Source organism: Strix aluco, chromosome 6 (assembly GCF_031877795.1).
Source record: "Strix aluco isolate bStrAlu1 chromosome 6, bStrAlu1.hap1, whole genome shotgun sequence".
Lineage (NCBI taxonomy): Eukaryota > Metazoa > Chordata > Aves > Strigiformes > Strigidae > Strix > Strix aluco.
In genome coordinates this window covers 43,694,868-43,722,066 of record NC_133936.1, presented here as the reverse complement: position 1 = coordinate 43,722,066, position 27,199 = coordinate 43,694,868, and the positions used below count along the sequence as shown (strand labels likewise).

At 60.6% G+C, this 27,199-nt stretch overlaps 2 protein-coding genes across 9 annotated transcripts in view; one reads left to right on the top strand and one right to left on the bottom strand.

The window, feature by feature from the left end:
- The first annotated feature begins 515 nt into the window (after positions 1-515).
- SLC19A1 (solute carrier family 19 member 1) lies at positions 516-6,303 on the top strand. Of its 3 annotated transcripts, none has more exons than XM_074829867.1 (6): positions 516-624; positions 3,046-3,356; positions 4,087-4,834; positions 5,098-5,290; positions 5,374-5,515; positions 5,613-6,303. In XM_074829867.1, the coding sequence occupies exons 2-6, from the start codon at positions 3,180-3,182 to the stop codon at positions 5,799-5,801; spliced, it is 1,449 nt and encodes a 482-aa protein (XP_074685968.1). In that variant the 5' UTR covers positions 516-624; positions 3,046-3,179; the 3' UTR covers positions 5,802-6,303. The 3 variants fall into 3 exon arrangements, with proteins under 3 accessions (XP_074685968.1, XP_074685970.1, XP_074685969.1); XM_074829869.1 differs by having other exon boundaries at positions 522-624; positions 3,167-3,356; XM_074829868.1 differs by lacking the exon at positions 516-624 and adding an exon at positions 2,210-2,975 and having other exon boundaries at positions 3,167-3,356.
- COL18A1 (collagen type XVIII alpha 1 chain) overlaps positions 6,096-27,199 on the bottom strand; it is a 41,959-nt gene continuing 20,855 nt past the window's right edge. The window contains exons 1-42 of one of the 6 annotated variants that reach the window (XM_074829862.1): positions 24,168-25,596; positions 19,881-20,425; positions 16,912-16,992; positions 16,761-16,820; positions 16,439-16,577; positions 16,219-16,322; positions 16,104-16,130; positions 15,838-16,008; positions 15,704-15,730; positions 15,551-15,613; positions 15,357-15,443; positions 15,143-15,196; positions 14,914-15,063; positions 14,702-14,764; positions 14,471-14,515; positions 13,361-13,501; positions 13,198-13,269; positions 13,055-13,081; positions 12,881-12,925; positions 12,674-12,736; positions 12,244-12,279; positions 12,083-12,172; positions 11,878-11,907; positions 11,740-11,766; positions 11,493-11,555; positions 11,270-11,344; positions 11,141-11,176; positions 10,973-11,026; positions 10,643-10,717; positions 10,359-10,430; positions 10,105-10,147; positions 9,898-9,960; positions 9,765-9,808; positions 9,535-9,657; positions 9,292-9,436; positions 9,106-9,179; positions 8,896-9,024; positions 8,675-8,710; positions 8,161-8,433; positions 7,879-8,076; positions 7,573-7,688; positions 6,096-7,482 (exon numbers count right to left, since the gene is read on the bottom strand). In XM_074829862.1, coding sequence (XP_074685963.1) covers positions 7,269-7,482; positions 7,573-7,688; positions 7,879-8,076; positions 8,161-8,433; positions 8,675-8,710; positions 8,896-9,024; positions 9,106-9,179; positions 9,292-9,436; positions 9,535-9,657; positions 9,765-9,808; positions 9,898-9,960; positions 10,105-10,147; positions 10,359-10,430; positions 10,643-10,717; positions 10,973-11,026; positions 11,141-11,176; positions 11,270-11,344; positions 11,493-11,555; positions 11,740-11,766; positions 11,878-11,907; positions 12,083-12,172; positions 12,244-12,279; positions 12,674-12,736; positions 12,881-12,925; positions 13,055-13,081; positions 13,198-13,269; positions 13,361-13,501; positions 14,471-14,515; positions 14,702-14,764; positions 14,914-15,063; positions 15,143-15,196; positions 15,357-15,443; positions 15,551-15,613; positions 15,704-15,730; positions 15,838-16,008; positions 16,104-16,130; positions 16,219-16,322; positions 16,439-16,577; positions 16,761-16,820; positions 16,912-16,992; positions 19,881-20,425; positions 24,168-25,581 — 5,394 coding nt within the window. In that variant the 5' untranslated portion in view covers positions 25,582-25,596 and the 3' untranslated portion in view covers positions 6,096-7,268. Of the gene's footprint in view, positions 7,483-7,572; positions 7,689-7,878; positions 8,077-8,160; positions 8,434-8,674; positions 8,711-8,895; positions 9,025-9,105; positions 9,180-9,291; positions 9,437-9,534; positions 9,658-9,764; positions 9,809-9,897; positions 9,961-10,104; positions 10,148-10,358; positions 10,431-10,642; positions 10,718-10,972; positions 11,027-11,140; positions 11,177-11,269; positions 11,345-11,492; positions 11,556-11,739; positions 11,767-11,877; positions 11,908-12,082; positions 12,173-12,243; positions 12,280-12,673; positions 12,737-12,880; positions 12,926-13,054; positions 13,082-13,197; positions 13,270-13,360; positions 13,502-14,470; positions 14,516-14,701; positions 14,765-14,913; positions 15,064-15,142; positions 15,197-15,356; positions 15,444-15,550; positions 15,614-15,703; positions 15,731-15,837; positions 16,009-16,103; positions 16,131-16,218; positions 16,323-16,438; positions 16,578-16,760; positions 16,821-16,911; positions 16,993-19,880; positions 20,426-24,167; positions 25,597-27,199 lie in introns of those variants that run through there. The other 5 variants (XM_074829863.1, XM_074829864.1, XM_074829865.1 and 2 more) reach the window with 5 other exon arrangements.

The following is a 27,199-nucleotide window of genomic DNA, read 5'->3' as shown; positions in this document are numbered from 1 at the left end:
GGGACTTGGCACAGCCCGGGCTGTAACAAATTCCCTCCCCGCCTCTAAAAACTTGGGTGCAGAAATAAATCCAAGCGCCTTATGGGCAGTGGGGAGCGGGAAGGGGAGGCGTTCAATCACTTCGGGGGGGGGAGCTTAGGCGGTGGGCAGCGTCCCCCCCCCACCCTGGGGGATGCGGGGCCCTGCAGCCCAGAGGCTACGGCAGATGGGCGGGGAGCTGACCCCGGCCAGGGGTGCTGTGTCCCCCCCTCTGGGGGCTGCGCGGGCAGGATACGGAGGCGATGCTTTAGGGGGGGGCGGGATTACCCCCCAGACTCAGACAAACAACCACTGGCCGGCAGGACCCGGCCCCCCGGGATAGCTGAGCTCCTCCTCCTCCTCCTCCTCTTCCTCTGCTTCCTCCTCCCTTTCCTCCCGCCCGCTGCACTGTGGGGCCTGTAGTCCCCCGGTCACCCCGCACATGGGGCACGACTACATTTCCCGAGGGCCCCCCCAACCCTCTTCCTCCTCCTGGGTTTGCTGCGGCTGCGGCTCCGGCGGCAGCGGGGCCGCGGGGAGCCCCGGGACCCCCCCACCGCGCCCGGGCGGGTACGGGCCGCCGCCCCCATGCGCACCACCCCCCAGGTACGGGCCGGACTGCGGGGGGTACGGGGTGCTGGGGTGCTCCCGGTGCTGGGGTACCTGGGCTACCGGCGATGTAGGGTGTCCCTGGGATGCCCGGGGTACCGGGGATGTGGGGTGTCCCGGGGTACCTGGGTTGCCGGGGCTGTGGGTGCGCCCCGGGTGCCCGGGAGGGTGGGGATGTGGGGTATGTAGGGTGCCATGTCTCAGGGTGAGCTGGTGCCGCGCACCCTCCCCAACACCCTCCTCTACCACGTGCACCCCAAACCACCCCGCAGCATCTGAAGGAGCCTCCCATCCCTTGGATGCTGGGGAGGAGGCAGACAGGAGCCCACGCGGTGGGCGAGGGTCTATTTTAGGGAGCTTCCCTCCCTGTTTTGGGGAAGGTGCCCCAGGGGCTCGCACACCCCCATCTCCTGCCTGCTCGTCAGCTCCCTACAAAATGCATCGTGCTTCGGTGACGTCACTTCTGTGCCACCAACATGTGGCTGTGGGGAGAGCATCCCCGCCAGGGCTGTCCCCTCCGGACCGCTTGGCCGTGGCTCCCAGAGAGCTGTGCCTGAGCTCATGGCCCTCAGCACCCGTGACCCTGGGTTGACAACCGTGTAGCGTGACCGCGATCCCTTGTCAAGGTCATGCTACAATAACCAGGTTTACACGGTGATAACCGCCCGTGCTCTGCTCCCTCTCCTCTGCCTGGCTTGCACCAGGGCAGAGGGACAACAGCTCCGAGCTGGGAGCATCCCTTGGGACCCGTGCCTGCTCACTTCGAGCAGTGGCAGCTCCCTGGATGGTCCAGAGCGGTGGAGCTGGGTCCAGCCAGATGGGTTTGGGGCTGGGGTCCCTGCATGCGTGGGAATGCACATGCCAGGAGTTAGGAGCCTGGTGCTCCTGGGGACAGTGGCACCGAGGCAGGTGCATGGACCTACATCCTGGGTTTAGTGCAGACAGTTTCCTTTGGGCCAGGCACGAGCACACGTATCCATCCTGGATAGACACGAAGGGAAGTGGGGAGCATCTGCTTCCAAAACAAGTTTGAGCAGGGGGTGGAAAACAGTCCCCCGGGGTCCCAGCGTACATGGCGAGGGGCTGCCCCGCAGAGGTGATGATCGCTCACATCCGCAGCCCGACTTGGGGACAAGCGAGTGATGGGGCATAGTCCAGGCAGTCACGGCTGGCAGGGGCCCAGGGCGGGCACTGCACAGTGCTTGGGTGGGCGTTTGCGGGGGGGCTTTAGCTCCTGCTCCTTGCCCCTTGCCCTTCCCGACACAGCGGGGGGGCTGTGGAGCTCCATCCAGCGCCCAAACCAGCACCGGGTCTGGGCCCTGAATCCCCGCCTCGCTCCCCAGGGACCTATTTAAGAGGTACGAGCTGTTTGTCCAGCTGTGAGCTCCAGGATGTGCGTGTTCTGGTGATGCTCAGGCACCGGTGCTGAAATGCCGTGGGATTGCCCCATTCGCCGCATGCGTTATCGGGGGCTGGGGGGGGTTCTTCAGAGGTGAGCCACCCAGCCTCACCGTGCAGGATGGTGGGGGGGGGGGGGCACAGACTGGGACCATGGACTTCCTTTTTAATGACCGTGATTTGTTGTTCTGCAATTAGCAGGGTAATCAGGTTTCTAGACCTTGCTCCTGCAGCGTGGATTGGCACACGTGGATTTTTATGGCTCGAAAAGCGCCGTCAGTGACTTGTGGGAGTGAGGAGCACTGAGAGGACGCCTGGGCCAGGCCTTCTCCCTTCCTGCCTTCATCCCGTGACTGCTAATCGGGCCTCCCTGGCGCTGCCAGCTTTCCAGTGTCCAAACCTCAGGATTTGAGCATTTAATCCCCCTCTGGACCGTGAACCTCATGGCATTTTGCGTTCTCCCCAGGCTGGGCGATGCCACCCGAGCATCGCGTCCTGCCGGGGGAGAGCCGAAGGGCAGTCACTTGCCTGCGGCTCAGCTGAAGTCCTGCCAACCGCCCAGCTAATGTATAACACGAGTGGCCCCGCACCAAGTGTGCACATTAACTCGCTTTCACAACCGGCACAGTCCCCACGACCGCTGCCGTCTCCCTCCGGAGCATCCTTGGCACAGGGTGTCTGCATCCCTCTGCCTCCGGGTCTGCAGCAGAGCGACTCGGTTCAGAGGGAAGCGTCGCTTCGGGGAGGGGTTAAAACCCCACTGACTCTTAAAAGGGAGAAAAAGGAGGTGGTGGGAGCCCAGGATGCCCTGCCGCAGAGCCGGGTGCTTCATGCATCCAGGCTCTTTCACACGGGATTTACAAACGCCGCCCTAAATGGGCCCCCCCAGCTTTTGCACAGTGAGACACGCAGCTGCTTTTCTTCTTGCAGGAACATCTCCTGGGGAGAAGGTAGTGGTATTTATTTGCCTTGCGATTATGGAGGAATTTGAGCCTGTGCCAAATGCTGCTTTCTCCCCAGAAACTGCAGCGACGTGGCTTTCAATGCGTTGGAAAGCGCCTGCAGCCAGAGAGGGGCTGCCTGGCCTGGCAAAGCCCGTCTAGCTGACAGTCCCTGGGATAACGCCGCCGTCCTGCTGCAGAGCCAGCGGAGCCATGCCTAAGAAGGATGACGACGCCAAAAAGCCAGCGTCGGAGACGGTACCAGACCAGCGCTGGAAACTACAAGTCTTCTACCTCTGCTTCTATGGCTTTATGACGCAGGTCCGGCCTGGGGAGAGCTTCATCACCCCGTATCTCCTGGGGCCCGACAAGAACTTCACACAGACAGAGGTGAGCCGCGGGCAGCCTGTCCCCCCTGATGTCCCCCTTTCTGGACACAGTCACCACCCCGGGGCTGGTCAGAGCATCCTTCTGCGGTCCTGGGGTGTGGAGGCATGCAGGTGTGCCATGTCCTGAGCGTGTAGTGATGCACGGTGGTGCTTTTTGGCGGGGAGAAGGTGGTGTGGTATGGGTCCAGCTGGCAGCGTGTCCCTGTCTCAGTGGGCTGCGAGGTCACCCTGTTCCTTAAGGTCCAGACTCAGCTTTCCCTGACATAAGACCTTGTGCCCAGGCTGGCAACCAATTTGTGGGGGTGATGCCTGACCCCTGCCCACCTGGGCAGCCAGTGGGATGGCAGGGGGGTGCCGAGCCAGGAGAAGCCTCATCCCATCCCACCCCCACTGACACGGTGCAGTGGGGAGCACAGGGCTGGGCACTGCCGGGCTGCTGGCAACGATGGGGTTAGGTGAGGAGGGGCCACATGTTGTCGTCCCCCAAGAAAGGAACGCTGGCACCAGTCCCGGCAGGCTGTTGTGTCCGTGGGAACGCTGTGTTCCCGGCACGGGAGGGGGCCGAGCCTCAGCCAGACCCCCGTCCGAGTGCGCCACAGGCCACATTCCTCCCCGAGGAAGTGCCGTGATGGGGGTCAGCAGCTGGTGCCCACCCAAACTGTGTTCCTCCGGGCTGGGGGCATCCCCCAGGGACGTGTCCTGTGCTCAGCCCCTCCTTGCACGCATGGCAGGTGACCAACGTGATCACGCCGGTGCTGACCTACTCCTACATGGCCATGCTGGTGCCCATCTTCTTGCTGACGGACTACCTGCGCTACAAGCCAGTACTGGTGCTGCAGAGCCTGAGCCACATCTCCATCTGGCTGCTGCTGGTGTTGGGCACCTCGGTCCTGGCCATGCAGCTGATGGAGTTCTTCTACGGTGTCACCATGGCTGCCCGCATCGCCTACTCCTCCTACATCTTCTCCCTTGTGACCCCATCCCGCTACCAGCGTATGGCCAGCTACTCCCGCTCCGCTGTCCTCCTGGGCGTCTTCACCAGCTCGGTGCTGGGCCAGCTCTGCATCACTTTGGGTGGTGTCTCCTTCCTCACCCTCAACTATGTCTCGTTGGGCTTCGTCAGCTTCGGCCTCATCCTCACCCTCTTCCTCGAGCGGCCCCAGCGCAGCCTCTTTTTCAACCGGCCTGAAGGGGCTGGGGATGGGGCTGCGCCCACCGAGCTGGACAAGATGGCCAGGGAAGACGGCGGTGGGGGGATGCGGGGCTGGCGGGAGGCAGCGCTGTGCCGTATGCTGCGGGAGGTGGGAGCGTTGGCTGGGCAGCCCCAGCTCCGGCTCTGGTCCTTGTGGTGGGTCTTCAACTCAGCCGGTTACTACCTGATGCTGTACTATGTGCAGATCCTCTGGAACGAGATCTACCCCGCCACGGAAAATCGCCGGGTGTACAACGGAGGGGTGGACGCTGCCTCCACGCTGCTGGGTACGCTCACCTGGGCTGGGGACACCAGGGATGCAGGGGGACACCCCCATCCTGCTGCATCCCCTGGGAATGGCTGGGGTCACTGGGGATGCAGGGGGACAACCCCATCTTGCTGCGTCCCCGGGCGTGGCGGTCCTTATGACATTTTTGGGGATGCAGGGGGTGGTTTGGCAGTGGTGATGAGATGAGCATCGCTAGGCTGGGGGACACAAGGTGTTCCCATGCTGCTGAGGTGTTCACAGCATCCTTCATCTCCTCTCCAGGGGCTGGTGCCTCCTTCGCTGCTGGCTACGTGAAGATCCGCTGGACGTTGTGGTCAGAGCTGGTGATTGGGGTGGTAACAGCTTTCCAGGCGGGGCTGCTCCTGCTCATGAACACCACCAGCAACATCTGGCTGTGCTACGCTGCCTACGTCCTCTTCCGTGGCTCTTACCAGTTCCTGGTGCCCGTTGCCATGTGCGTGGTACCCCTGGGGACCCGCTCCCACCTCAGCAGCTGGGCTGGTACCAGGGGTTCACTGGTGGCCTCCTCTTTCCCAGTTTCCAGATCGCTACCTCCCTCTCCAAAGAGCTCTGTGCGCTGGTCTTCGGGGTCAACACCTTCTTCGCCACTGTTCTGAAGACCATCATCACCATCATCGTGGCCGACAAGAGGGGCTTGGGCTTGTCCGTGCATCCCCAGGTAGGGATGAGGGGCATCTAGGCTGGAGGCAGGCCCCTAATGTTGTGAGATGAAGCAGGAGGTGCAAGTGTTGTTCTCTCCCCCCACTCTCTTGCAGTTTTACGTGTATTTCGGCTACTTCACGCTGCTGGCGGTGGTCTACCTGCTGTCGGCCGTCGGCGTGGGCATTCGGTACAGCCGCCGCAAGCAGGCGGCAGAGCTGGCCTTGGCCAAGGAGCTGTGCCAGCTCCCCGCTGAGGTGCCAGCACAGGAGAAGAGCCTGGAGGCAGATGCTGTGCAAGCCTGAGCACCGGCACCGTGACCACTGAGGCCAGGTCTTGGCTCCATAAGTGAGCGTTACCATCACTGCGTGCGTAGTCTCCTGTCCCACTGCCGGTCCTTGGCACCGGCCCGTTGAGGACACAACCCCTTAGGACCAGTTTCCTGCTTCATGGGGGCAGGGCTGTGCCCCCAGCCCCAGATACAACCAGAGCAGGGGCAGGATGCCCACGGCCACCGCCACCAGGTACCACACAGGGATAGAGATGGGGTCCGGGGTGTCTCCTGGCCACCAGCTCCCCATCATGGCGCAGAGCCAGGCTACAAGAAGACAATATTTCTTTATTCAGTGCCTTTAGAAAATGGTTTATAGGACACAACTGACAACAACAAAAAAAAAAGATCCACAGGCTTTAAATTGCATTAATTACACAAAATACAGTAGACTGTAAGAAATAGAGACCATGTGACTCGCACAGCTTTTATGGTAATAATTTCCATACAATAATAAAAAGCTAGTTACAGATTTATCTTTTCTTCTCTTTTTTGTTTTTTAGCACCTTGGATTTGCCCACACCAATTCAAACCAGCTTTGCTGTGCCTTGGCCCTCATTGCACAGCAAAGGTGGCACGGGGAGGGGGGCGATGGCGGTGCCTGCCCTCGGTACCACGCGTGTTCAACACGCACACGTACGTAAACACACGCCAAGGGCATGCCTGCCCCGTGTCAGAGCCACCCCATCACCCCAGTCCCTGCGCTCGCCTGGGTGTAGCTGTACCTGGGGTGTGGGGGAATGGCCTGGGGTCCCAAGGGTGTGTGGAGGGGCTGGAGGGACCAGACCCCCCAGGGCTCACGAGCTGCTGGCTGGGAGGTGGAGGCGAAGATGATGATGGGGGACTGGGTGGGATGGTCCTTACCTGGGGAGGACGGAGACCATCTAAGGGGAGCCCCGGCACCACCACGGGACGGTCCCTTGCTGGGGTGGGATGCCAGGGTTTTGGCTGGAGAAGACCCTGTGGCCCTCACAGCGGGGATTTGGGTCAACCCCGAGCTCCTAGCGAGGACAGTGCAGGGCTGGGTGGGGGTCGGAGAATCCCCTGCAGGCTTTCCGGGAGGGCATACTGCATGGCAATGCCAAAATCTCCCAGCTGAGTATCCTCTCACCCAGCCACCCTGAAAAGACCATCTGAGCAGGTGGGGGATGCAAGCTGAAGTGGTTAAATATTAGGAGTTAGAAGAGAATTGGAGCAAGAGGAGGAGGAGGAAGGCAGCCAGCCCATGGCTGCCCTGCCCCAGGTGGGATATGAGCCCCTGCCGACCCAGGGCAGGGGCGATGGTGATACTCTTTGGCTTCAGGTCTGCAGGAGAAGAAAACCCTGCGGGGCGAGGGCAGGTGCATGGGGAGGGCTGAAGACCACAGGGGTGCCGGGGTGCAGGCTGGCTCTGGCCCGACCCTCCCTGGGGACATGTGGGGTATCCAGGGGTGGGAGGGTGTCACTTTTTGGCGGCAGTCATGAAGCTGTTCTCGATGCAGAGGACGATGAAGGCATGCTGGCAGCTGCTGGCCACTTGCTCCAACAGCTTGCCAGAGCCCAGCGAGGAAGCCTGGCCGGTGACGGCGTGCTCCTCCGTCCGCCACGTCTCACAGTAGCTCTCGGGCAAGCGCCGGCCCTTGGTATCTGAGCCGTGCCAGACACTCTTCTGCGGCCTGGAAAGGGGAAAGGTGGGGGTCTGCCGCTGCCCCCAACAGTCCAGACCCCATCTCCCCTCCTTCCCCATCGCTAGATCCTGCACTCACCATCCTGCATCCCGCAGGACATCCCGGCCGTCAAAGGAGAGGATGTGGGCACCGGCTCGCAGTGGGGCCCCGCTGCCCGTGAAAAGGGCTTCCCAGTTATTGAAGAGCACTTCGTCCTGGTGGAAAAAGAGGAGGGGGGGGTGTGTCAGCCCTGCTTGCACCCCGAGAGCATCACAGGAGCTCCAAGCCCCAGCCACCTCTGGGGAGGGGATGCTTCACAGTCACTGCCACGTGGATGGACGGGGGATGCTCTGTAGCCCTCAGAGCTCACAGGGTGTCAGAAAGGGGTCGGAGACATGCACGTACCCGGAGGTTGACGATGGGCACGGTGGCACGGTCGGCCCTGCGCACGATGCTGTAGAGGTCCTGCAGGCGGGAGGAGAGGAAGGCACGGAAGGTGCCAGCCAGTCCGACCTGCCGGGCTTGCTGGAAGCACTGGAAATCGGCGCCCCGGATGCCACGCATTCCACCGCTTAGCGGGGCGTTCAGGGCCACCAGGTGAAGCTGCCAAGGAGGGGACAACAGGGCTTGAGGGACATGACTTTGACCACCATCGTCACCTCCCCTCGGCTGGTATGTGGCACTCACAGCGGGCTGGAAGTCCTGGTGCACGTGGGCAGCCACGGGGGCTGGATCTGGCCGGTGGTGGATGTAGTAGCTATTAAGGAGCTCATGCTGGTGGTGGAGCAGGGGTTGCTCGGGCAGGCGGTGCTGGTTGGCCACCACCTCGTCCCCACGCCAGGGTCGGGCAGTGGGTGGGGGGCTGTGGTTGCGGAGGGGGTGGAGGGGTCCACGGGGCTGGAGGGGGGGCTGGGCGCCAGCATAGTGGACGCTGGGTGGTTTGTCATACACCTCGTTGTCCTGAGGAGGGAGGGGGAGAAAGGCTGAGGGTTGGTGCTGCCCAGGTGGGGACAGGGATGATGATGAATATGGGGATGGAGATGGTTGGGGGGTGGATGGAGATAGGGATAGAGATGGTTGATGATAGGGATGGAGATGGGGATGGAGAAGGTTGGGTTTGGGATGGCTGGGGATGGCATGAGGATGGAGCATGGAGATAGGGATGAGGGATGAGGATGGGCATGGGGGACAGGGGACTCACCAGAGCTGAACTGGGGATCAGGGTGTGCTCCTCCAGCTGCAACAGCATGACACATCATATCCCAGCTGTCCCCCCTCTCCTCTTCCTCATGCATGAGTGGGGGGACCCTCAAGCATTGCCAAAAGACACCACCAAAACCCCAGGGCGATGCAATCCGTACTCCCCTAGGGCCAGGCACTGCAACCCAAGATGGGGGGCCCCTTCGGCCCCCTCCCACTCACCAGCACCCGTCGGAAGCCCCCGCGCAGTCGGACATAGAGCTCTTGCCGGTCGGTCAGGAAGACGAGGCTGCCCTCGGGCAGCTCATGCACAGCACTCAGCATCGCCTGGTAGGTTGGCAGGGTGCGCAGCTACGGGGCACAGCCCGGAGGGTGGCTCAGGGCTCGGCCAGCCAGCCCATGGGCAACCCCCTGCCCAGAGCCCTGACTCACCCCCAAGGACATCCCACTGGTGCCTGGTGGTCCAGGGGGTCCCGGTGGTCCAGGGGGTCCAGGAATGCTGATAGCTGGGGGGGAAGAAGGGTGAGATGGGGCGGGCTGCAGCATGGAGAGGGATATGGTGGGTGCAGGGAGGGATGTAAGGGTGGCAGGGAGGGATGCAATGGGGCAGGTACTCACCTTGTCTGTGGGGACCTGGGAAGGAGGGTGGACCAGGGGGGCCAGGAGGGCCAGGAGGGCCCTGCCGCCCCTCATATCCGATACCAGGGGGGCCCTGAGGTCCAGGAGGCCCTGGTGGCCCAACGATACTGTCCCCCTTGGGACCCTAGGCAGTGCGAGAGAGCATCCCTGGAGCAAAGCACCTGGGGATGCTGCCCCTCCCATGCCCCCCCCCCCCTTGCCCCTGCGCCATGGGGTACTCACCGGCAGCCCGGGGTAGCCCTGGGGCCCTGGAGGCCCTGGCAGCCCAGAGACGCTGGGACCGTAGAGCGGGGTGCTGCCCGGCTCTCCCTTCTCACCCTTGGGACCTGCATCCCCCTTGTCACCCTGTGGGACAGCACAGCCTTAGAGTGAGTGGCTGGGGCACACCCCAGTACCCCAAATCATGCTGGGTGCCAGCCCCGCGAGCCGCCGCTGGTGGGAAAAGGGCTTACCCGCAGGTTGGCACCGAAGTGACTCGGGTCATAGGGGAAGTGGCCTGTGGAGAGGGAGAGGAGGGGAGAGGAGAGCTGGGATGGGCACAAGCCACCTCCTGCCTGCTCCTGCCTGTGGGGACCAGTCACCTACCTGGGGGTCCCGGGGCTCCAGCATCACCTTTCTCTCCCTTTTGTCCTGGAAACTGGTGGAAACCTATGGGGAGCAGCAGAGAGATGCCATCTCAGTGCTGCAGCATTCTAGCCCCAGCTCTAACGGAGGGGGTCTCCCCACCCTGCCGTGCCTTGCTGGGTGTCCCTGAACTGCTCCAAGGCAGCTGGGAGAGGGACACCCCCTTACCGGGGAAGGCTGGCAGCACAGGATGGCTGGAGTCGCTGAAGGCCTGTGGGGATGCAAAGAAAGCAGCTGCAGAGAGAGCAGCTGCATCCTTGGGCATCCCTCCCTCAATGTGATGCTGATGACAGCCCCACGTGCCAGTCCTGGCCAGGATGCCACCAGAACATCTTCCATCCCCTCCAGCCAGGTGGGGGCACTGGGGGGACTCCGTCACCAGCCCTTAGCACCCCCATCACAGTAACCATGTTGTTACTCACATTGCTGCTGTCGTATACTATGCTGCCAGGTGGCCCAGGGGGCCCTGGGGGACCTGGGGGTCCTGGGGGACCCTGTGGGGCGAGAGAAGAAGTGTCAGGGTCCTGGAAAGTGGACAGTTCCCATGGGGGACACACTGAGGCCATGCCCTGCCCCAGAAGGGCAACCAGTCCCTGGAAGAGGGAGGCATGTGCCCTTTGCCAATGGGATTCGGGTCTCCAGGGAGACCCTCGGTGTGTGTCCCCTACTCTGACAAACCAGCCAGGGGGGCCACCACAGTACTCACCCGCAAGCCCAGCACACTACTGACATCCACGGGGTCACCCTTGTCGCCCTTCAGCCCGTTCATGCCAGGACGTCCCTGTGGATGAGCAGCACAGATGAGCCTCGTCCCCGTCCCCCTGCCAACTCCAGGGTGACACCCCGGCGTCACCTCTGATGCCCTGGAGTCACCTCTGACACCCTGGCATTGCCTCCAACATGTTGGCATCACCCCGCCCCTTGGGGACACAATAGGATTTGGGGTTCAACGGGTGCAAGACGTGCAAAGGGGGTGGGGGGACGTGGTGGAGGAGGCGATGGCCGAGGGGACAAACAAACCGGGAGCAGGTCTTACGGGTCTGCCCGGAAAGCCGATCTCTCCCTTCATCCCTGCTCGTCCCTGGGGACCCTAGAGAGGAGAGAAGAGGAGGATGATTGTGCTCAGAGCGGGAGCACACCCTCTGCCCTGGATCAGCCCTGGCCCTCCCCGTGGGCTCTGAGGAGGATGGTGCTGGTGACTTACCAAGGGTCCCGCTGGTCCCCGCAGCCCCGGCTCCCCCTGAGGACAGCAGAGAGGGAAAGAGCATCACCACTGGGACCACCTGGCACCCATCGCATGGGGACGTGCCCCCAGTTCCTGCAACACACCCACCTTTTCTCCTTTCACCTTTGCAGTGACCACGGTCCCATCGGGGCTGATGATGACACCGGGCTCGCCCTTCTCCCCCTGTAAGAGAGGAGGAGGCACCAGGGCAGATGGAGGGACCAGGCTCCCTCCCATGGTGGGACTGGCATCACCACTGGGACCTGGTGGCCAGGCAGGATGGGGGACCAGGTGATCACCCCACAGGGTGGAGGTGGCCCAAAGCAGTTACCTTCAACCCCGGCGAGCCCTGGGGACCAGACGACCCCCGGTCTCCTTTTGGTCCCACTGGGCCCTGCAGGGAGCACAGAGCCCACGTCAGCCCTGACCCACCAAAGGCAGACCCTGCCTCCATCACCACCACCCCAGCACCACTGCGGCAAATCACAGCAGGACCAGCAAACAGAGGTTTCACCAAAGCGTGCCTGGAGCTTTCAGTGGGGCCACCCTTGTGGTCCCCAGCCCTGCCACTGACTCACCGGGAAGCCGGCGTGACCTGGTCTGCCCTGCAGAGAGAATCAGAGATGCTTGTAAGAGCACACCCCCTCTCTCCAAGAAACTGGGTGCCGTGCTGGCACTGCTGAGGGGTGAGTGTGGCTAGCAGGGGGGGCACTTACTTCTGGACCAGGCAAAGCTGCCAAAGACTTCTGCAAAAAGAGAGAAAACAAGGTTTTTCACCCTGATACTTGCTCTGAAGAGGTCATAGCTCCTGGAAAATTCTCCCTCAGTCCCCCCACGCGATGGGTGCTGGGAAGGCCATTCCCCCCACCCCCCCAATTTTAGCTTCCTCCAGCAGCGGTGAAGCCAGGTGCCATCACTTACATCTTCGCTGGAGATAGAGATGACCTGTCCAGGGGGACCAGGAGGACCAGGGGGGCCAGGCAGTCCCACACCATCTTGGCCTCGCTCACCCTGAAAGACACAAGCCATCAGGTCCAGGGCCGCTGCCAGCTGGTCCCCATCCCCAGCCCGGTGGCACTTACCTTCTCGCCGGGGCTGCCTCTGTCACCTTTGGGTCCCTGGAAGGAGGAGCAGGCAGGGGTGAGCTTCCTGCTTGGCACCACATGCAGCCAGACCCTGGCTCACAAGCAGAGACCCCCTCCTGCCTGCTGCTCCGCAAAATCTTTCAGGCCACTGCCTGAAAAGTCCAGGCAGTGAGCCAGGTTGGGATGCTTTTGGGTGGAGGTGGTGGCAAGCAGGGTGGCAAGTTGATGGGGACAGGGTCCCAAGCAGCATAGACACTCCTGGCAGGCAGTGAGCCCAGTCCCAGAGCAGGGGACAGCTGAAGGCATCGGGGGGATGTGAATTTTGGCTGCTGGGGACGAAGCTGCTGCAAGCGGTCCTGCAGCGACCAAGGGTACCCTGCCTGGAGCGAGGGGGCTTCTGCAAAGCAGGGGCTGATGCTCCTCCTACCTGCGGTCCGGGGAAGCCCTCCAGGCCAGGGCGGCCGTCCATGCCAGGCACACCAGCATCTCCCTGCAACGAGATACAGGGAAGGGCAAGATGCAGTAGGGAGCATCCTCCTGACAGCCTCAGGATGGGGAGCACAGGGGTCCTGCCCAGCACCCTGCAAACCCAGGTGCTCACACACAGCCCATCCCAATCTCCCAGTGGCCCTACCTTCACTCCCGGCAAGCCAGGCTGCCCAGGGCTGCCAATCTCCCCCTGCAAGGAAAGAGGTGTCAGAGCAGGAGCATCCCCACAGGCTGCCTGTGGGCATCCTGCAAGGATGGAGCCAGGCTCCTGCGGCTGCGTCCAGCGGAGGGCCAGGAAAGTGTTTGAAGGGCTCCTCACCTTCACCCCTGGCAGTCCTGGCACCCCCTGCAAGCAACAAGAAGTGTGTCATGAGTGTTGGGTGATGGCAGGGGACGTGATGGCAGAGGGCGCCCCCAGGGAGCCCAGGATGGAGGGGAGGGAAGGGGAAAGAGCGGAGCTACCTGTGGTCCTTCAGGTCCAGGTGGTCCAGGGGAGCTGGCAGCGAATGGCAGCCCTGAGCCCTCCATGTCACCCTAGGTGGGGGGGAGAGGGAGAAGGGGCTGAGCTGCGTCTGCGCCCCACTCCACTTCATCCCACTTCCCCATCTCAGGGATGATCACTTACAAATCCAGCCTCGTAGCCTGGCCCCGGTGGTCCCGGGGGACCGGGGGGTCCCGGCTGCCCGCGGGGTCCGATGGGCCCAGGAAGGCCAGCTAAGCCCATTTCTCCTGGGGCTCCTGCTGGTCCCGCTTCTCCCTTGCTGCCCTGCAAAGGTGACAAGAAAAACAAGGGGACAGATGAGATAAGGTGACAAGGGTCCCTGCCTGGAGCCTGCAAAGCGGGCTGCAACATGTCCCCTCCCGCATTCCCAAACCGCCCCTTGGGACAGGACAGGGATGCTCCCTGTCTCCTGGACAGCAGCAGGAAGGGGCATTGCCCAGCTCAGGCATCCTTCGTGCCGGCTGTCGTTGGACGGCCCCGGCTCCCCCTGCAATGTGCACGGCGGCCACCAGAGGCTCGTCTAAAATCATAAATGCGGATTCTTTTGCATACGTCACTGTCTCTGATGCTGCAGCAGAGCTCAGCGCCGAGGGGGGATGCTCGCAGGCACCCCTGCGCTTTGCTAGAGGTTTCTGAGCGGCATGATCGGTACTTATACCCGCTGCCACACCATCTACCCTCTTGGTGCTGGCAGCATTAAGAAACCTTAATTCTTGAAGCTCTTGCCCTCAGCTCAGGCTGCAGTGGATGGGTCATCCCAAGGAGCATCCTGGCCCCCAAGGGAGGGGAGTGTAAGCGTGTGCATCCCAGCAAGCCTTCACCTCCACCCTGGGGGATGTGGGGAGGAAAGAAGCTCGAGCAGGCAGGCAGGAGAGTGATGTGCAGAAGATGGGGTATTTTCCAGTGGGGTGTGGGCACCAAAAATCCCCCAAGCAAACCCTCTTCTGTGCCTCCGAACACCCTGCTCAGCTTTCCTGTCCACTTTCCGAGGCAGCGACACCCGGAGCAAAGCCAAGAGAGGGTGGCGGGAGCCTGGAGAGCATCCTGGGGGTGTTCGGTGGCTCCACGCACCCTTGAGCTACGGCACTGCTCTGCTCTGGGAGGAACCCAAATACCAGTACCCCGCTTCCCACTCTGGCGCAAGGTGGGCCCCCAAGCAGCATTCCTGCCTCCAGTCTGCAGTGCGCATGGGATACCCCTCCTGCCCCAAGAAACCTGCCCTAGGCACAGTACCTTGGGTCCTGGTGCGCCGGGGAGGCCAAGGTCGCCCACATCACCCTGGGGAGGAGGAAGAAGAAGAAGAGGGTGTGAAGAAGCTGCCCAGTTCCAGGCAGAAGCAGGTTGATGCTCCCCAGCGTGGGGATGGAGGGAGCTGGGACCTCCCAGAGATGTGCCAGGGGTGCTGGCTGCCCTGGGTGGAAGCCATAACATGCTCCTGGGGGACATGGGACAGGAGACACTCACCTGTTCTCCTTTGGGCCCTGGCTGCCCAGCTGCCCCATCTCTTCCAGGAGGACCCTGAGGACCCTGCAAGATGCCCATGAGCTGGATCCAGTGCCATGAAACCCCATGGAGCTTGTGGGCACTGAGCCCCCCACCACCACAGGGGGCAGTTACAGCCCCACTGCTACAGGGTGGCCCTGGGATGGGTCCACTTGGCCACCCCATACACTTACCACTGGCCCTGGGGGTCCAGGGATCCCGTCCCTGCCTGGCAGCCCTGGGGGTCCTGGCAGGTCCGTGCGGTTCATTCCAAACTGTCCTGGCTCCCCTGGCAAACCAGGCACGCCGGGTGGCCCTGGGGGACCAGGTGGCCCTCGTGGACCCTAGAAGAGAAGGAGGGGACGACGGCTGAGCACATCCCCACACACCCTGTCAACAGGACAAGCACCCACCTGCACTCACCCGCAGGCTCTCCAGGTCGCCGGCAAAGCCAGAGCCCTCCATGTCAATGAAGGTCTGGGGGAGAAGCAGGAGGGCGATGTCAGGCATCGATGGGCAGGGTCAGGGTACCCAGTGGTGCAGGGATGCTGCCTGGGGGCTGGTGGCAGCATCCTGCACCTCAGTGGCTTGATGGATACCCCCCCCGCCAAATCCCTGTGTCCCAGGGGGCACCCACCAGCTTGTCATGCTTGGAGGAGGGTCCTGGTGGTCCTGGGGGGCCAGGTGGTCCGGGGGGTCCCCTTGGCCCCATGCCCGGGTCACCCTAACACAGAGGAGAGAGCGGGGTTTGCGAGCACAGCCAAGCTGATGGTGAGAGGAAAGGGGGGGCAGCGGCATGTGCTGTCCCCCTACACTGGCACCAGCACTCACCTTCTCCCCCTTCAGACCGGGCTCCCCCGGCGTCCCGGGGAACCCCTGGGGCCCCATATCACCCTGCAAAGGGGAGCAGTCGGGGGTCAGAGGGTGCCAAGGCAAGGGGGTGGTTGGCATGTATCAACCCCACCATCCCCCCCACCAACTTACAGGTTTGCCGTCCTCGCCAGGATCACCCTAGGGAGGGATGGCAGAGATGGGAGAGGTCAATGTGCAGGCAGGCAGGCAAGCAGGCAGGGATTGGGGGAGAGTGGGATACCCGAGGGGTGAGGGGCTCAACTCACAGGCTCGCCGTCCCTGCCAGGGGCTCCATCCTTCCCCGGTGGCCCTGGGGGACCGGTGACCTGCTCCACCACCGAGCCATCAGCATGCCGTGAGAGGGTCCCGGGAAGGCCGGGTTCACCTGGTTCCCCTTTCTGGCCCTTGGAGCCCGGGTAGCCAAATCCAGCGCTGCCCTGGGGATGGGAGGGATCCAGGATGGGTGGCATGTCCCCAGGGGTGGCAGTCAAGACAGGCATGGCTTTGCCCCAGCTCCCCCAGCGATGCTTACCTTAACGCCCAGCTCTCCTTTCTCCCCCTGTGGGACAGAAAGAAAGAGGAGCAGGTGTCAAACACGGGCACATCACTGGCATCCTCGAGCTCCTGGGGTACACTTTCTCACCCACCTTGTCGCCCTTGAAACTGCCCGTCCCCATGATGCCGCTGGTCCCTGAGTCCCCTTTCAGGCCACGTTCGCCCTTCTCCCCTTTTTCACCTTTGGGTCCAGTGCCTGTGGAAAGGGAAAAGGGACCTGGTCATGCTTGGGGACGTCCACCCCACTGTGTCCCTGCTGGTGTGCCTCAGGGCTGGTGGCATGGCAGGGAAGGGGAAAGCTGCCAGCATTACCTCCCGCGGAGACCTGCCGTGTCTCCTCCACTCTGGTCCTCTCAACTTGCTGTGGGGAGCCCCCACCGCTCCTCGGCTCGCTGCCCGCCACCACGGGGGGAGAGGTGACGGGGACGGCATCCACTAGCCCTGGGACACCCTGTGCCAACAACAAGGGGACATCATGGCACTGTTGACCTCCTGGTGCCCTCCCAAAAGAGACAGGTGCCAGGACCCCATCAGGAATCCCAGGACCTCAAACCGTGGGGGGCACTCAGCCCTCCCCAGCCCTAAAATCTTGGCGTCCTGTTGCCGAGTGCAACGCCTGTGGACACCTACTCACCCTGACTTTCCCCAAGGGTTGGTGTCCACCTTCTGCCCCGCTGCCGAAATCGCCAGAGACCTGCGTTTGCCAGGGAGAAGGGGCAAGGGGTGAGCTGGGAGCAGGGGGTGGCCGCCTCCTATCCTGCCCCAGCTGGGCTGCTGACACTCACCTCAGCATCATCCTCCTCTTCCTCGCACTGGCGCTCGGCCGCCTGCGGGTCCCCTTGCAGCTTCAAATCAGCAATCACCCCCTGGAAGGAAACCACACTGAGGGCTGCCACGAATGGACGTGTGCCATGGATGGAGATGTGTCACAGGCCATCCCGCGGCATGATGTGACCTGCCATGCCACTCAGCCACCACGTCCTCCAGTGCCCCGTGTACATCAGGCTTTCTCACCTGCTGCAGAGTGCTCTCCCCCCGCACATCCATCCATAACCCAGCACTTGCAGGTTTCAGCCTTGCAGCCCCTGTGCCCAGCACCGGCAGCATGGCTTGAGAAGTCATGGGAAAAAGCCATGTGCCAACTCTGGCACCAGGCGAGCTGAGTGGAGATAGCGGCCAGGATCCAGCTAGCCAGACAGCAATGCTTTTACAGGGGCCTTTTTGGCCATGCTCCTTGTTTCCCCACTCTGGAGCGTTCCCCAGCCACAGACTGCCTCTCTGCCTCAAGCAAGGGCTGCTGGCAGGTCCCATTCCACTGCAGTCCCGGTTTTGTGTTTCTTAGGCTAATCCGTACTTCCTTACCATTTATTTGGGTTTTGCAAGCACTGTGCACATCCAAGCTGCTTGTTTATACAAGAAACCACCACAAATTCCTTCCTAAGGATGCTGCCTCCAGACAAAGCCCTGTAACTGAGCTACCGGGACTGCCCAGGAGGGCAGCATCCCCGTCTTGGCTGGGGAGGTTGCATGGGTACCAGCCTCAACCCCACAGCTCCCACAGTGAGTGAGGTCACCCAGTGCATCTCAGAGACCAGCCCAGGTCCTCGCTGCTGGGATGGGACACAGGGATGCTGCTGGGACGGGATACTGCTGGGATGGGATGCTGCCCATCCCTCTGATCCCAGCAGGGAGGTGCCGAGAACCACACTGGGAAGTGAGCTCAGAGAGGGCAGATACCTCCTGCTAGACCTCCTGTCTCTTCTCTGGGCAAGACACCTAAAATAATATTTGGGCTGCTTGAAAGCACAGTGCACCATGTCTGGGAAAGAGGGTTGTACTCGGGAAACACAATGGGTTTAAGAAAACAGGAATCATGGGCAGTTGCAGTTCAGCCAGGCTGGCTATGACATATTATAAATATACTATATTGTAGATATATGGTAAATATATTATAAATATATTTTTAATATATATAATTTAAAAAAAAATCCCTCCCTCAAGGAAGTGCCCCCCAGGTGACCTCCTCCAGCTGCTCACCCTGGTGACAGCTGGCTCTAATCCATTCCTCTCCTCCCCACAGAGCACCAGCAGCAAGCCCAAGCTTTGATAAACGCAACACTCCAGCCTGGCCTTCCTGGTTCTGGGGCTTGCCAGAGGCATCGGAAATAATATGGTTCCAGCCCTGAACTGAGGGATGGTTATAAGGGCCCTTTGCAGCCCGTTTGCCCCAGTAAAGGGGCAGAAGCGCTGTAGGTGTTATCACGCATCCAGCTGCAAACAAACCCTCCTGCCAGACCCCAGCTGAGACCCCATTTACAGTAACTCCCTTGATATCTGCTGTCCCAGGAGCTTCTGCGTTACCTGCAGGCTTTGCCCCTCCAAATTTCACGCCATTGCCACAAGGGCAACTCCGAAAGAAGCACAGATGCCAGCTGAGACCCCACCAGCAGCCCTCCAGCTGCCCGCAAGCAGCTCATCTTGTGGCTTGACCAAGGGCCAGGTTTTAATCAGCTTGATGCCCCGTTAGTTCCAGATAACACGAGTCAGGGCTGGTCAGCGATGGAAATACCACAAGGCAGTCAGATGACAAGGAGACGTCTGAGCCCACGTTCCCCGCTCCCCTCTCGGCCAGCCAAGGCAGTCAGCCTCCTTCCCTCAGACCGGCTATGCCCTGCGGGAAAACCGGGGGCGGGCGATGGTGGGATCGGGTGTTAGGCGAGCTCAGGAGCACCACCTGCTAGAAAGGCAGGAGCGCTTCTCTCTGCTCTGGGCTGTTGCTTTGCCTTCCAAATGGTGCCAAACCCTCTCCAGCTGGGGAGAGGAGCTCCTCCACAGCCATGACCTGGCCCTCCCAGCATGTTCAAGAGCAAAAAGCTGCTCTTCAAGAGCAAAAAGTTGCTTTCAGAGACCTCGAGGGACCAACCCGAATCCCAGTGCAAACTGGTCTCTAGCCCACTAATCATTAACCCCTTCCTGGGGGAGCTTTTCCTGCCTGAAGGCATTTAACTAGGACTACAGCAGCACTGCTCGTTAGTCAACATGAAGTTTAAGTTCAGAAACGTGCTTTGCAAAGCTCCCTGTGAAAAGCATCACTCCACTTGGCAGAGCCTTTGTTGCTGGGCAAACCATGCTCAACCCAGGAGAAACGCGGCGGTGCAATCCTGAACTTTCCTCTCCTCAAGCACCGCGGGGGATTTCCATGTCAGCTGCACATTTTCCTCACACTTCCCATATACCTTATCTAGAACATAAGTCATGCTCAAATCGCGGGCTGAGCTATCACCTCCCCTTGCTTTCCAAAGTCTTCCTGCAGATATCACCCATGTCTGCTAACAAAGATATGCTCCGGTCCAAGCATTTTTTCCAGCTAAGAGAGACATTTTGTCAGCCAAACCAGCTCCTCCACCAAAGGAGCTGGGTATTTTTAACAATGTGGAGATTTGAAGAGGCTCTTTGCGTTTGCTGGAAAAGGTATGGGCAACGGTGGCTGCTGTAGTGCAACCCCATCTCCTCCTGCCAGCCCAACTTGAGAGCTTTGCTTTGGTGAGACCCAAGACAATAAAGTTGGTGGCATCTCAAGCCACCTCTTCTCTCCATCTCAAGTGTCTCCTTCCCCAGGGACACACACAGAGTGTGACTGTTGGTTTGACTTCTGGACAAAGACTTTGGTTCAACAGGCACAGACTGGTGTCATGTCCCTCTAGCCTCACCCAGGCTTCTTGGAGATGCTCCTTGGAGTGACCTGAGGTCTTACCTGGTATTTATCTGGGTCGGCTCCTCCAGCCTGAGCAACAAAGAGCCCAGAGCCATCTTCCAACTCCATCTCATCCGGGGAGCGCTCGAAGCGGACCCGCTGGTGCTCCTCACAGTCCAGGTAGAGGATGACTTCATCCTCCTCCACGCTGATGGCAAAGCGTGTCCACTGGTTGAGCAAGGTGGGCACGGTGAAGGTGGCCGCTGCATATGAGCTTGGTGAGCCTGGCTCCGTGTAGTAGAAGATGATTTGCTGCTTGCCCGCCCGCAGCTCCGAGAGCTTGACGCCCACATAGATGATGCTCTGTGAGGAGTCCGTGACGGCAAAGAGCACGCCGGCCCGGGGGGTGGTGGGCTGGATGTGGAACAGGAGGGAAAAGTCCCGGTAGAAAGGGCTTGGCAGGTGGTACCTGGCCACTTGGCCCGTGTTGGCATTGGGGCCGAAGACATAGCCGGGGTTGTTGTCAGGGCCATAAATTTTGAGGATCTCCTCCGGTGGGGGATCTCCAATCAGCTCCAGGAGGCTGACCTCATGGCTCAGGTTCTCTGCAAGAGGAACAGAAAGGGGACAGTCACAACCGGCCTGGTGAGGATGGTCACTCTCAGCAAGGCACCTTTGGGGGGGACACGTCTGGTCATGCTTCCCCCAAACACTGCTCTTCAGCAGCTCCCTCCATTTCCCCTCCCCATGGCCTGGGATTTCCCTTCAGGCTGCGGACTGGCCAAGGCAGCAGGCTCCCTGAGCTGCTCCAACCACACCATTTCAATGTGACTCCCAAAATGCCACCCATTCCCTGCTGTTGGCCCTCCAGCTGGGACATCCCTGAGGTGGGATAAAACCAAAAGGATCTTGCCCATGGTAGCAACATGCCCGTGCAGACAGCAGGGATGCTGCTGGAGCACTGGGATGCTGAACAACCATGGAGCTGCGAGGAAGTGTGTTGCATCCATACCCACTCTGGGGTCATGGTGACCCCCCACGTCATCCCGGAACAAGATCACGGGGTCACCCCAGCTGGGAATAAATCAGAGCCATCCCCTTGCAACACCCTGGGAACGGGGCTCGAGACGGCGCAGCCTGTCAGCTTCCCAGATGATCTCAATTTGGAGCTCGCCTCCTTTTCCCGACTCCTTTTTCTCAAGGCGCTTGGGGAAGTTCTGCTCGGGACGGTCTCCCCTACCCGATGCAGCTGAACATCTGGCCGGGGTGAGCCGGCCCTCTGTACGCCAGCTCCCGTTGTTTTGGCAGCAGGCACATCCTCATCGCCCACACACCGGGCGCTAGATTCCTCCTCTCCTATGTCAACTGCTCGGGCGGGTGCCAACTCGATGGGAGCGAGCACCTCGGGTGCTTTTTAACTCCATGTTTCCCGGGAGCAAGGAAATCCAACCACCCCGGCTCCAAAACAGCTAATGGCTCACACTGGGAACAGATGCCCAGTGCTGATTTCAGCCCCATCCTGAGTCAGTTCAATGTCCCCAACTCCATCTTGGTGTTTCACGTGAGTAATAGGGGGTTATGAGAGGTATGTTGAGCCCGGGAGGGCCAGCCAGGAACCTCCACCCTGCTCTGGAGCCAGGCATTGTCCTCCAGAGCTCTTTTAAAAAAAAAAAAAGAAGAGGAAAAAAAAAAAAAGACATCAGCCCAGTCTTGCCCAGCCTGGAAGGAAAACATGTCTTAGGATGGTGGGAGGAGATGAAAACCTGGGTGCCTCTTCCAAAGCCTGGGGGTACCTGCGCATGCAGAGCATCCCCAGCCTCACCCTGCTGCCAAGCTCTGATGCCAGCACCAGCCCTGTGACAGGGACCCAGGCAGTGGGGACATTAGAAATGCCACTGAAATGGAGGCAAGTTTTCTCTCTGCCAGACTCCAGACTTGTTGATCCTCTCCTGAGCCTGCTGCTCTGAAACTGCTCCATGCCCACCATGCTCCCTCAAAACCCCAGTCCCTCCCAAGCTTGGCACCCCAAACCTGAGCACCCAGCCAGGAGGAAACCTCCCTCCTGGGGTCGTGCCTGTCCTGACCCTCTCATCCACCCTGCACCTGGACTGGGCTATCCTGTGGGGCATCCCCAGCCCGCTTGGAGGGGAAGGGCTCAGTGCAGCCCCTCTGCCCCGCCAGCTGTGGGGACCTCTGGATCCTGGAGCCCAGCATCCTTTCGAGCCTAGCATTCTTTTGCAACCAGATGTGCGCAGCCCTACACCAAAAATGATGGGGTGAGTGAGCAGGGCTCCCCTGGACTGGCAGTGAGCCCCAGCCTGGCACCTACCCTTGGGACACCCCACAAGCTCACTCCTATTGCCCCGTCCCCAGCTGCACCATCCCCAGTCGCTCCAGCCACCCTGCAGGGGGCTGTGGCCAATGCCAGGATGCAGGGATGGAGCTTATCTTGGGCTGGAGGAAGCCAGATTCACAGCAGCTTTAAGGGAAGAGGAAACCAGCGCTTCCTCCCGGGGGTCTGCACGGGTGTAAGAGCCAGCGATGCAATTTCTGCAACCAGACAAGCCATCGTCTGCCCCCAGGGCTCAGGATGATGGGGGACGGGCTGAAAGAGGCTATTGTGAACGATGCAATTTTCAACCACGCTCCCCTTCGCCTTTCAGCTGGCTCTGAGATCTCCCCTCCTCTCCAAACATGCCACTCGCCCCCAAGCCTGGGGTGGGAGCTGGGTGCCAGTGCTTCCCCAAGCAAACAGGGACACATCTTTCCCCAGTGCAACATGCAAAGCAGGCAGAGGCCAGGGCTACGAGGCTGGATGGGCCCTGGGGAGCAGGGGAATGTAAGGGGAGATCCCTTCAAGCAGCGGCTCCCCTGCAAAAGCCAAGTGCCCCTTCTCAACCCCAAACCTTTCAGGCCATGCCTGCTTTTTCCAAAGGGCACCCAGAGCCCAAATATCACAACCCTCATCCCTGTGGCAAACCAGCAGCACCCAGAGCACAGGGAGCCAGAGATGGCAGAGTCCACAGTGGTTTTGTTATGGGTGGTGTCACAGGATGGCTGTGGGGATGCCTCTGGCCACAGCGACCCAGCCATTTGTTCCTGTTGCCATTGGAAAGGCTCCAGGGATGTTGCAAGCCACCTTCCTGCTCTGCCATGACCTTCCTGGCTGGCCCACGTCATGGCTACCAGCCTTGCGCATCCTGTCCTAGCTGGGATGCAGGGGACCATCGGCACACAGGAGCATCTCAGGTTACTCCATGGGGTGCACCAGAGTCCCCATGTCCCCCGCCTTTTCTCCATGCTGCCCATCCGGGAGCGTGCGCCTCCCGTCAAGCATCCCCATGATCCCGCCGTGCTGCCCCGAGGTCAGCTGGTGAACAGAGCCGCTTTGATGCCATGTGTGTGACCCTTGTCTACTGGCCCCTGCTAAATCGCCCCTCTGATGGCAACGGGCGTCTCGCTGCTCCTGGTCGGCAGCCCCAGGCCATCACCCGAGGGCACAGGGGGCCAGCGCAGGAACACAGCCTCATTCAGAGGGCTCAGCGGGGGGAGCAGTGAGCTCCCACTCCTGCTTTCATCCCAAACTGCGTTCTTGCTCTTATATCCCAATATGCATTTCTCCGAGCGCCGGTATCCCCTCCTCCCTTCCTTCCACCCTCCCCACTGCCAAAGAGGCATGTCTTGGTCCCTGGCTGACATACAGAAGGGTCACAACCACCAAATGGTGAAGCTGGAGGTGAAGTAACCTCTCCTGCCTGCCAAGCAGGGAGAGGATCAAACATTAGCTGTTAGGTAAATAATTAACCCCAAAGCAAAGACCCGCTCTGGGAGAGGGGAGCGTGTGGGCACAGCCACAGGGTCACCTTGAAGCTTCCTCACTGCCATGGCCCCAGATGCTGCTGCGGTTGGGTGGTCACAGGGTCCTGGTCATTCCCCTGTCCCCACAGGGAGCTGCCAGCTCTGCAAGCACTCCGCTTCTGGGATGGACACCCCAAAGTCCTTTGTTGTGCACTGCAGCACCTGCAAACCAGCCCTGAATGCCAGCATGATGAGCTCAGGGAGCATCTCTTGTCCTGGCCACTGGAACATTGTCTTTTAACATGGTCACAGTGTTTCACTGGGGGTGAAACAGCCCGAGGAAGGGATGGTGATGCTCAGCCTTGTGGAGGGAGCCAAAACCCGCTGGTGGTCCCTGTTTGAAGAAGCCAAGGCTGGATGGAAAGCGATTTTGGACTCAGCAGCATCCCATGGGGCCAAGGCAGAAGCATCCCTCAGCACCTAAAAACATGGGGGAGTTTGAGGAGGGGAGACACACACAAACACATGGAGATCACCCAGCCACATTACCTGCAGAAGCATTAATAAAGACACAAGAATACCCTTCGTCCTCCTCGGGGAGAGCATCACAAGGCAGAGGCAGGCGCCCGCCGGCCAAGTGCATCCAACACAGGTCTCTGACGGCCTCGCAGAAGCCCTGGCATGGCGGGGGGGTTACAGGGACAGAGGCGCTACACCCAGGAAGCAGGAGCAAGCAGAGAAACCACTCCACGTAGCGATGGCACCGCGATTCAAGCAGCCCCTCCCAATCATGCAAAGCTGCCCGAATTTCCACCTCACTGCTGTGGCGGAGGTAATTCGGTAATCTGAAATGGTCGGTGCCCAGCACACTGCAGAAGGGCAGGCGTGTTGGGATGGGCAGGCATTGGCCGTCTGCCAACATCAGTCCAGGTAAGAAGGATGCGAGCCCTGTGCCGCTACTACTGTAGAGTCGCGTAGCGGCGGTTAGTAAATCAAACTCGAGAGGACTGGCAAGAGGAGGATCCACACCATTAGCTGCCCTCCTGTTAGGCAAAGGTGGGCTCCGGCTCCTGTTCATGCCAGCCAGCGCCAGCCCCCAGCGGCCGGTGCCATGCCACGGGATCTGTGGGGCGGGCGATGCTGCGTGGCGGTGTCGGGGCGGTTGTGTCGTGGGGTCCTGGGGCAGCATCGCCTGCTCATGGTTACTGTCACCTGGTGAGAAAGGAAAAGGAGCACTACCTGGCCGGGGACCTGCTGGTCTCTGTAAGGACACCCGTGTCCCCGTTGCTGCAGGGGTCCCCGTCCCCAGGAGCTGCAGGTCTTCAGTGTTCCCCGTCCCCAGGAGCTGCAGGTCTTCGGTGTTCCCCGTCCCCAGGAGCTGTGGGTCCTCAGTGGTACCTGTCCTCAGGAGCTGTGGGTCCTCAGTGGTCCCTGTCCCCAGGAGCTGTGGGTCCCCAGTGGTCCCTGTCCCCAGGAGCTGTGGGTCCTCAGTGGTCCCTGTCCCCAGGAGCTGTGGGTCCTCAGTGGTCCCTGTCTCCAGGAGCTGTGAGTCCTTGGTGGAGCTGCTGACCGCATCCTGGCCAGGAGCAGGTGACGTGCTGCGGGGAGGAGCGATGCTTGGCTGTGCCGTGCTCTCCACCAGCTTCATGGCATTCCTGTCCCACTGCTCGGTGTTTTCAGCCACGGTCCCCTCACCCACCGGTGCTCTTGTGCCAGGATCTGGATCCTGGGGCTGTGGGGTGGTGACGTCCCCCACCACCTGGCCGCTCCACGTCCCCAAGGATGTGCTGGGGGTGCGAGCAGCCGCAGAGGTGAGCAGTTCTGGTGCTGTGGTTCCCTCGCCGGGTGCCGCTGGACTTCCCATGGTCTTTGTGCTGCCCCAAATCCAGTCCAGAAACTGCATTTCAGAGGAGGAGAAGCAGCAAGCCAGGAGGAGCAGAAACCCCAGGCGAGGTGGGGCCATCAGGAAGGGAAAACGAGCCCCGTTGCTTCAGAGAGCGAAACGGAGAAGCCGGAGGAAGGAAAGGAGGGAAGAAGCAGGAGTTTTTTCTGGGCCGGACTCCCGGAGCACTCACATTGCTCTCTCCTCCCTTGCTCCAGCACACCACCCTTCAAACCAGCTGGAGCAGTGGGAGGAGTGGCCGCGCTGCTGGCCCTGCCAAGCCCTCCTCTCCCAGCGCCAGCCTCCCAGCACCCGGCACGGCCCATCAGGGACCCCGCCGTCCTGCTGGGAACCCACCTGAGCCCCCCAAAACCTCTGGGAGCCAAGCCAGCCCTCAGACGCACCCTGTTCCCTGTCTCAGCTGCTGCTGCCAGCTGTTTAACTCCTTCCTGCCCAGAAAATCCTAAATCCTCTCTCCCTTCTCGGTGGCTCTGGTTAAATTACCAGTATCCAGAGCCGTACATGGGGCGGGAGAGGGATCATGCATGGACACTGTCCCCAGGGATGCCCAGCTTCGGTGGGACACACAGGTCCCCCTGCTCCAGGGCTCAGGGAAAGGTTACAACCTCAGAGCAAAACAGAATTAGAAGGGAAAAAAATTCCAGAGAACATTTCCAAGATTTCCACTGGCTGGAAACACAAGTCCCAAAAGTCAAGTGTTTTTAAGCCACTTTCCCAGCTTGGTTACAGAGCCAGGACCCCCCAGGTGCTCAGGACAGTGAGGGGAACACTTGCAATCCCCCCCAGCCACGAACATCACATGCCAGTGACGTCTCAAAGGTCTGAGCAATCACAGCCTTGAGCACTCAGTTTTCCTGAAGTCTGGGATGAAAATCTCCCCCCAGCAGCTCTGGCGCTCTCCCACACCCCAAAAAATTCAGTTGCTCTTCACCTCAGCTTAAAAAAATCCCCCCCAATCCACTTATCTTTCCCATTTTCCCACGTCAGTGATGCCCCACTCTGGAGATGATGACCCCTGTTCCTGGGGACCACCTAATCCCCAGTCCCCTACAGGGATGGAGCACACCCATGGACCTCATGCTGCTCTTGCTGTGACACCGAGCAAGTCACCTTCATGGCTCAGAAAGTGTTCCTGAGAAGGTAGATCGAGGGGGAGGTGACAATTTCAGCTCTCCAAGCCGGGATGCTGCGTGACCAGGAAAGCCATAGTCTGCGGGAATGTGGTCCCACAACGTGGAGTGGGAAGGGATGCAACTCTCCCCATGCTCCAGTTTTAAAATATTCAGGAAAAGCACTGAAAAAAAATGCTCAGATGTCTATTTTGCTTTACACAACATTTCCCACACTCCTTTTTAAGCAAAACGGGTGAGTTTTCCCCTTAAAATGGTAGCTGGCACAGCAAGGATGATGTTGTTAATAGGCTTGCCCCATGACTGATGCTGTTAGGGGCGCATATTGTGGAACAGCCCACAACTAATTGAATACGGGATGTGTTTTTGTCCGTATGTCAGAGTTTCCATATGGCCCCCCCAAAAGCTCATGTGCTCCCATCAACCTGATGAAAGGAGCCAGCCTGGCAACCCGCCCTGGCGTGTTTGGACGGGACCCTGCTGCGCCCAGCAATGCTTCCCTGGGGCGAGGGTGCAGCATCCTGGTAGGGTGCGGGATCCCCCTTCCG